The sequence below is a fragment of the Pinus tabuliformis genome, chromosome 2_1 (assembly GCF_031772625.1).
Source record: "Pinus tabuliformis cultivar Carrire ecotype Pingquan chromosome 2_1, CPIR1, whole genome shotgun sequence".
Classification (NCBI taxonomy): domain Eukaryota; kingdom Viridiplantae; phylum Streptophyta; class Pinopsida; order Pinales; family Pinaceae; genus Pinus; species Pinus tabuliformis.
In genome coordinates, this window is record NC_142299.1 from 604,735,185 (window position 1) to 604,745,285 (window position 10,101).

General features: G+C 26.4%; 1 protein-coding gene across 1 annotated transcript; it reads left to right on the forward strand.

Annotated features, from left to right (window-relative positions):
• The first annotated feature begins 5,773 nt into the window (after positions 1-5,773).
• Positions 5,774-7,514, forward strand: LOC149201929 (GDSL esterase/lipase At1g28570-like). The gene is made up of 4 exons (XM_089401410.1): positions 5,774-6,026; positions 6,138-6,359; positions 6,446-6,594; positions 7,458-7,514. The coding sequence occupies exons 1-4, from the start codon at positions 5,774-5,776 to the stop codon at positions 7,512-7,514; spliced, it is 681 nt and encodes a 226-aa protein (XP_089257536.1).
• Positions 7,515-10,101: the final 2,587 nt, after the last annotated feature.

The following is a 10,101-nucleotide window of genomic DNA, read 5'->3' on the forward strand; positions in this document are numbered from 1 at the left end:
CGGTGTACTACAGGATCCAGTGATGGAATATAAGATGCACACTAACGTCATTGACAAGGTACATTCTAACACTAACCTTAACGAACTTACGGATGAAATCAAGTCATTTATGAAGCTATATGCTAAGGTAAACGAACCAAGAGCTCAATTTAATTTTGTTTTTTTAATAGAATTAGAACTAGTTTAAGATTTTTTATATACATTTTTATATGTGAACATGTTTGGAGAGTTTTCATTTCAATTTTCTTAAAATAAATAAAAAATACGAATTTTATTTTATTTGTATTAATATTCATTATATAAAATCTTTATAATATTCACACACTACAATAAAATATATTTGACGTACTTAAATATTCACTATTTTAAGGTGAATGCTTCAATTGATAAGAAAGCTCATAGAACCACTTCAACAAGAGCCAGTGAAGTGTCAGTAGGAAAATGAGAAAGTGGGGTGGGGGAATAAAAATAGGAAGGGAAGAAGATAGGAAAATGTGAATGGAAGGGTTGGGTATAAATTAATCATAATGGTATAAACAACAATTTCATTCTATCAAATTATACATTACTAGGGTTTTCAAATACCACAAAAGTAGGATTTTAAATGGCTCAAAACTAGGGTATCCAAATTCCACTTCAATATACATCAACAGACATTGCTAACTTGCAATATAAGGTCAATCTAGTGACTTTACTTACAATGTCTAATTATGTACTCAAATTTAAAATCAGTATGTTAGAGTTTCCACATTCCACATTGCTATGATTTTCAAATTCTACAAAGCTGGGGTTTTCATATTGCACAAAACTAGGGTTTTCAAATTACATAATAAGATTTCCTAAGAATGCACATGTTGGCGTCATGGTTGGTAGCCTAGGCCTTGCCAAGCCTAAATGCCTAGGAACACATATGCATTCTTAGGAATAAGCACACTTTCTTGTGGGAAAGTGTTCCTGATAACCCCATTGCCACTTTTGGGGCCATCATTTTCGTGAAAGCTCCATTAGTTGATTCACTTGTTTTATAAATTATGCATAATCCTTTTGAAAGTCTCATTAAAGAATTTCTTGCAACATTCCTTCATGCACTTCATGCTAGGTGTTCACTCATTAGTCGACATAGTTTATTTCCTTTGCCACACATAACTTATGTGATTCCACAACCGCTTGCCACATGATTTTTCATTTATAAGATATTGTTGGAGTGCTAAGTTAAATTTCATCATGACTATTCCCTAATCCAAAAGATTACATCAATTTTTGCTTGATTTCTTCCATTGGTTTGAGAAACCCCCACATATTCAATTTATGTATCTATTTATTACCCTGTTATGTTCATCCAATCATTCTAGATTGGTTCTGGTTATGAGTACTGCAATAGGTTATCATAATTCATTTCTTAGAACCCTCATTTATTTATACTTATTTTCCTATCTTCTCATATGTTTATTATCATTAGAGGGGTAAGTTTCTTCCAATTTGGATTTCCTCACATGTACTTTAGGGAATTGCAATACTATTTCTCATTTATAATTTCTCCTAATCTGGATTGGATTATTATATTATTTGTCTTATATATCAATGCTTTAAGAATGGAAAAATTAGAGGAATCAACTTGCAAGTTCATTTTTATTAATAGATCCCAGTTTGAAAAATTGGGGTCTCGAACCTTGCAAATCCATTTTGAGGCATTAAATTTTTTTTTTGGGGTCAAAAAAATCTTACTTGAGTGATACCCTCTGGTGCTCAAATTTCATATGCAAAATATGCCTCCTTCAAGTTGATCTATTAGACGGAACACCATGGTACAAATGGATGTCACATCAGCCCTTACTCATGCATATGGGGCTAGCCATGTGTGGACTATCAAAAAGTCTCTAGAAGGTCCAAAATTTTAACTCTAGTTGAGGTTTGAGGGAGTCAAACCTTACCTCTAGTTAGCTATTAGGTTATGTTAAATACTAAGCCACTAGGAGAAGTAGGGGTTCCATTAGATGCTATTGTATTTTTTTCCATACTTGAGCTAAGCAACTGAGAGTGGGAAGTTAGAGAGAAAAACAAAAGGGGTTAATATTTTGTACCAACTTTATAAGTCATACGTCTTAGGTAACTCAATAGAGAGCACCTCTTTCTTTGTCTGTATATATTTTTCCATACTTAGAGAGAATAGAGAGCAAAACAACCTCACATTCTAGCTAGATATTTTTTTTGAAAATATTTTATATAATATTATTATAAAATTAAAACAATAATTCGTGATTAAGAGTATTGCACATGTTAACTTTTAATTGAAATTAAACTACAATGCTAAATATATATTAGATATAAAAAAATTTAAGATTTATAAATTAAATTTATAATACCATAAATAATATTTTGTATTACTTTTTTGAAAATATTTTACATAATATTATTATAAAATTAAAATAGTAACTGGTGGTTATCAATATTACACATGTTAACATTTAATTAAACTTAAACAATAGTGTTAACTAGAAATAAGAATTCTTAAAATTTATAAATTAAATGTATAATATCACAAATAATATTTTTTATTATTTTTTTGAGAATATTCTATATGATATTAATATACAATTAAAACAATAACTTGTGGTGGTTAAGAATATTACACATTTTTAATGAGTATTATACATGTTAAAACTACACTTCTAAATATATATACTAGATACAAGATTTTTTAACATTTATAAATTAAGTTTATAATGTCACAAATAATATATATATATCTATATTTTTAAATATTCTATATAATATTATTATAAAATTAAAACAATAACTAAGTATTACACATGTTAATTTTCAATTGAAGTTAAACTATATAATAACTAGATATAAGAATTCTTAAGATTTATAATTAATTTATGACATCACAAATATTATTTTTTATTATTTTCTTGAAAATATTCATTATAATATTATTATACAATTAAAACAATAACTAGTGGTTACCAGTATTACACATGTTAATCTTTAATTGAAGTTCTACAAAGCTAACTAGATATAAGAATTCTTAAGATTTATAAATTAAATTTATAATATCACAAATATTTTTTTAAATATTCTATATAATATTATTATAAAATTAAAATAATAATAATTGGTGGTTATGAGTATTACACATATTAACCTTTAATTAAAGTTAAAATAAAACTATATATATAGATATGAGAATTCTTAATATTTATAAATTAAATTTATAATATCGCAATTAATAAAATTTTTTTATGTTTTCTAAAATATTCTATATAATTGTTGAATTGAGGTTTCTGTGATCCATATCAAGTTTATAAAATTAAAACAATAGCTTTACGATTATTACACATGTTAACATTTAATTGAAGTTAAACTACAGTGCTTACTAGATATAAGAATTCTTAAGATTTACAAATTAAATTTATAATATCACAAATAATATTTTTTATTATTTTTTTGAAAATATTCTATATAATATTATTATAAAATTAAAACAATAATGTTACAATTATTACACATGTTAAACTTTAATTGAAGTTAAAGTACAATACTAACTAGATATAAAAATTCTTAAAATTTATAAATTAAATTTCTAATATAAAAATAATATTTTTTATTATTTCCATGAAAATATTCTATATAAGTTTATTATAAAAATCAAACAATAAAAGGTGGTTATGAGTATTACACATGTTACCCTTCAATTCAAGTTAAACTACATGCTAAATATATATACTAAATATAAGAAATCTTAAAATTTATAAATTAAATTTATAATATGGTAAATAATATTTTTTGTTTTTTTTGAAAATATTCTATATAATATTATTTAAAAATTAAAACGATAACTCGTGCTTAAGAGTATTACATGTGTTAACCTTTAATTGAAGTCAAACAATAGTGCTAAATATATATACTAGATATAAAAATTCTTAAGATTTATAAATTATATTTATAATATCACAAATAATATTTTGTATTACTTTTTTTAAATATATTATATAGAATTATTATAAAATTAAAACGATAACTCGTGGTTAAGTGTATTAAATATGTTAGCCAATAACTTGTGGTTAAGAGTATTACATATGTTAACTTTTAATTGAAGTTAAATTACAATGCTAAATATATATACTAGATATAAGAATTCTTGAGATTTATAAATTAAATTTATAATATCATAAATAATATTTTTTATTATTTTTTTGAAAATATTCGATATAATATTACTATAAAATTAAAACAATAACTCGTGGTGATGAGTATTATGCATATTAACCTTTAATTGAAGTTAAACTATAGTGTTAAATATATATACTAGATATAAGAATTCTTAAGATTTATAAATTAAATTTATAATATCATAAATAATATTTTTTATTTTTATTTTTATTTTTTTGAAAATATTTTATATAATATGGTTATAAAATTAAAACAATAACTAGTGGTTAAGATTATTACACTGGTTAACTTTTAATTGAATTTAAACTAAAGTGCTAAATATATATAATACATATAAGAATTCTTAAGATTTATAAATTAAATTTATAATATCTCAAATAATATTTTGTATTATTTTTTTTTTAAATATTCTATATAATAATATTATAAAATTAAAGCAATAAGTCATGGTTGAGTATTACACATGCTAACTTTTAATTGAGATTAAACTAAGGTGCTAAATATATATTCTAGATATAAAAAAAAAAAAAATTTATAAATTAAATTTATATTATTACAAATAACATTTTTTATTATTTTTTGAAAATATTTTATATAATATTATTATAAAATTAAAACAATAACTATTAGACAGGTTAACTTTTAATTGAAGTTAAACTACATTACTAAATATATATATTAGATATGCCCACGGGGCTTTGGATTGACGGTGAATGGGTGCATTGTTAAGGCACTCCTTGCGATAGGTCACCGGTTCAAATCCCCCGTGGGTACTTAGGTTAGTCTTAACTTAGAAAAAATATATATATATATTAGATATAAAAATTCTTAAGATTCATCAATTAAATTTATAATATAAAAAATAATACATTTTATTTTTTTTAAATATTTTATATAATATTATTATAAAATTAAAAAAATAACTATTACACATATTAACTTTTAATTGAACTTAAACTACTGTATTAAATAGTATATAATATATACTCATATAATAATTTTTAAGATTTATAAATTAAATTTATAATATCACTTTGAGACATTAATTTGTCTATCCATGTTCAACTCTAACTTCCGACTAACCATGCTGGCCATGAATGATGACAAATTAACAAAAACATTATTTATTTACACAGAGTGAACCTCTTTTATTTGTTTACACAGAGTGAACCTCAACTGCTGGTAAGTGCACTTATGAATAAACATGCTCACAATGAATTTGGTAAAAGAACTTGAGTGATTAGCACGCATGTTAATTATGACCAATTAAATAAAGCATTTTTTGTTTACACATGGTGAACCTCGAGTGTTGGTAAGTGCACTTCCCATTAAACTTGTGAACTTGAGTGATTAGCACGCATGCTAACTATTTGTAGAAGTTTGCATGAAACTTATTATTACTTTGAGATTTATGAGTCAAAATTACAATAGATTGATCCCTAGAATAAGCTATAAGTATAGATCTATCCATCACAATTTTAGATCAAGCCATCTCTTTCATGAGCTCGAGAGGAATAGGCAATTAAAGGTATCGAGAGTGAATTGGTTTCAAGGCCAATATAAGAGAGGTTTAGATATATTTTTCCACTAAGCAAAGATGAGGGGACGCACAAGATTGTTGTTAGGGCTGGTGATGCTGATGATTTGTATTAGTCAGGTAAAACAGGTGAAAGCGACACCATGTTTTACAGCAATGTATAGTTTTGGAGATTCATTAACTGACACTGGAAATGGATTGGCTTCATCTCCTTTGGTTTTCCGTGATATTGGGTCTTCTCCCTACGGGGAAACCTTTTTTCACCATCCAACAGGACGTTGTTCAAATGGACGTCTAGTCATAGACTTTTTGGGTATGCCACACTCTCCATTATCATAATAAGTGTTGTGTATATATATATATTTGTGTATGTATATTTTGTGTATATATATTTTGTGTATTGATGTTTATATTGTGTGTACAGCGACTGCATTAGGGTTTCCTTTCCTCCAGCCTTATCTTAAAGTGGGCACATTGCCACTAAGTGAGAGGGAATCTGGAGTCAACTTTGCTGTTGCTGGTGCCACTGCATTGGACCCTTCATTCTTAACTGAAAGATTAATACTTACTCAAACAGAATTATCCTTAGATGTGCAAGTTGGATGGTTCCAAGAGTTGAAACAAACAACATGCACAGCAAATTCTGGTAATGTTATTAGTACATACAATTTTTTTTTTTAATTTAATTCTGAATACAATTTTATGTAATACTTTGTTCCATTTGAATGACAGATTGCCAGAATCATTTCTCAGAAGCTTTGTATGTGATGGGTGAAATTGGAGCAAACGACTATTTAGATTCTACTTTTACCCTAAAACCATTGGAGCAGATACAAAGCCTCACTCCTCTCATCATATCAAAAATTCAGAATGCTTTACAGGTAATTGTATTTCAATATATAATAATATTTTGATTCAGAATGCTTTACAGGTAATTGTATTTCAATATATAATAATATTTTGATTGAGAATAAGTTAAAACTTGGACCTTGCACCTTTCCTCACCTTAATAGTTTCTAATTTTTTTACATATTTACCATTTTCTTCTCATAAAAGTTTCAGCGGTCATTTTTTTTTTCCTAAAGCAAAAGTTTGATAAAAACTAGATTGAGCAATTAAGAAAAGCGCTTTAAAAAGACTACTTTTTTATATTGTATTTATATTATTTAGTTTTTAAAATAATATGAGCCGGATTCAAAAGCTTTGTTATTTCAAAAATTTTAACTATGTTTTTGATGTGTGATTCATTTATAAATATCAAAAACCTCAAAATATAGACATCTTAACAATTAAGTTGTTAAAAAAAGACTTTTCTAATTTTTTGGAATTATATGTACTCTTCCAAAATATTTTTTATTATATTTACACCGGGGTTTCTAACGCTCATCACAGGATGGATCAAAGTACTCTGCGTGTAATGATTATCATTAATTTTGTTACCGTTGAAAAAAAATTAATATAAATATTAAAATTAAATTTAAATAAAAGTAAGAGTTATAACTTTAATTTTATAATTAATAAAAATAAAAATAAGTAGGTATCCTTTTGTTTAGGGTGACTGAATATACAATATTTTGGTCTGGATTGTCTGTTAATTATGGGTGTATTTTTCCTCTTTCTTCTGAACATGATCTTGTATGTATTTTTACTGATTCTTCTGAATATGAGCTTGTATGTATTTTTCCTCATTATGTAATCTCCTTGATGATGATGATTTACAATGTTGCATAAATTATTGTTTCAGGAACTAGTTTTGCTAACTCTGGTGGTGTATCTCTCAACTCTGAAGCCTCCTGATTAATGTGGATTCTCATCATGGCCATGGATATAGCCACCGTTGTCTTTTTCGGTGGGATACCATTTTACAAGCACAAGCTTCTTGCAAGCAGCCCCATCACTCAGATTGCTCGCACTGTAATCTGTATTACAAGAAAAAGAAACATCAGCATGCCTTCCAATAACCAGTTGCTTTACAAGAACCACTATATGGAGTCAATTAAATCAGGGCAAACTACGCTATCCCACACAAATAATTTTCAGCAAGTTCCAGATTTTAAAATCATTTTATGGTTAAGACTGTTATTCCAAAAAAAAAGCAAAGATAAAGAAGTATTAATAGATTCTCAGTCTTAAATAACTATAAATATAAATCCAGACCTATTTGTCTATACAAAATTAACAATTATATTTTGATATCTACTTTTGGTTGGCAATGTGCTACTTTTTGGACAAAGCAGCAGCTATGGTGCAAGACTCCTCAGAAGGGTATACTAATATACAGGGAAATAAGAATTCAAATCCATAAAAAATCTACGCAATAAATCAAGTAGAATAAACACGTATATTAAGAATGGTGTCAATCTGGTTCTCTTGCTTAATCTTTAAAATGGTTGCACTAAAACAGAGTACATATTTGTTCATAAAGCAAGGTAACTGCATGGATAGAAACGTCAGTACACATTTCCAGGCCAGGCTTCTCTTGTGGCCCTTTCCAGGCTCTGTGGGCTTGTTCTCGTAATTATATATGATTGTTGCCTTGTACATGTAGCTAAAAGAATAACAGGAAAGGAACTGTTCTTTTGGATTGGTATGTTCTAAGCATGGTGATTGCAATCTTAAGTTGAAAAGAAGAGGATACATGTAGAAATATAAAGCTTATTTGATAGCTCTAGAATTACAATCCCTCTCCGTGGTTATTTATTTAACTCCACCATTACTATCTTTAGAATAGCAAAGGTATTTACTTTAAAAAGATCGTAGGAATAATTCTATGATCAAGTTTTCTGTGAGTGCCCAATTTTCTGGGTAGTGTGATCATCTTTATAGTTGAAAAATAAGCAAGTTTTCAAGGATAGTTGGGTAACTATTTAAATGAGTAAATTGGATTATATTTGTGGATTTTTTTTAGAGATATTTAATTTCATCAATTTTATGTTTGTATTGTATGGATATAAGAAAAATAAATAATTTAGGTTTGATACAACAAATTGTATATTAGTTTACTTTTGGTGCATAAAGATCTACACTTTTTATGAAATATACATCCAGTAATTAGTCTCCTAAATCTGCATGTTTCATTTTAGAAGTTGTTATGCATGTTTCATCCTCTAAGACTTTAGAGTCCATAGAGATATAATGTTTAGTCCCCACAAATCTAGTCTTTAGTCCCCCAAATTTTCATGTTTCATCTTAGAAGTTGTTTAGGATGTTTCATCGTGGAAGCCTTTAGCGTCCATAGAGATATATATGTTTTATCTTGGAGATTGACAAGAAAAATAAAAGTGAAAAATTCCTTCGTTCATTTTAATATTTATTTTTATAATAAAATTAGGAATGTGTTTTTTTTAGTTTTGAATATGAGCTTTTTTTCCCATTATTGAACAATTCACAATTGTGGTAGTTTATAATCAGGATTTCCAAGGAGCTCATTCATCGAAAGACTCTAATAATTCATGCACCCTTAATTATCACTTTTCTCCACAATCAAGTCCACTTAGCTTACTACCCATTTGCAAAATCTTAGCAAGTATTATGCCATAAGATCACTCATATGAATTCCATTTACAATTTTTTACTAAACTAAATAAAAATTATATTAATTCTTACATATTTGCCTATAAATATACACAATATTCAAATTTATATATATTATAAAATGAATGTTTCAATAAAAAGTATCAAATTTCCACCATTCACTTATTCAATTAGTCCTGAACATAAATGATATCCTAATTCATAAATATTGTAAAATAATAATTTTAGTTTCTTTATAAATTAATACATCTATATTATAGTATATTTGAGAATTCAATTACATTTAATTTTGGATCATATTATAGTTTTATTTTATATTTATTTTTGGATTATATAAATTATGTTGGCGAATTAAATTTACATTAAATTGTGAATTAAATTGTAAATACAGAATATTTTAAATTATGATATAAAAAGTTTTATTAATTTTTAAAAAAGTAAATTTTTTAATCATATATCATTTTTACCCATGGTAGGCTAAAGGGGTTTTCTTATCTTTAATAAAATCAAGAAACAACCTTTGAAGAAGTTCTAGTTAGCCAAGTTAGATTGTGGCTCTTTTCCAAAGATTTAAACTGCTCTCTACAAGACATATCAAGAGTTTATTTGATATTAGGATTGGGTTGTAATAATCAAATTGATAGTTCCTCTTCTCTAAATGATGGCAAACTTGTAGGAATTATAAAGTATCATCGTTCCCTACTTCTTAGCTCTTCAAACCATAGTTAGTATGCTTTCATAAAAACCAAGTGGAATGGGTGACTAGTTCATCCTCTTTGAAGATAGTAAATTTGTAAGGGTTATAAAGACTTCACTTTTTCATATTTGTTAATTTTTCAAGACATAGTTATGAG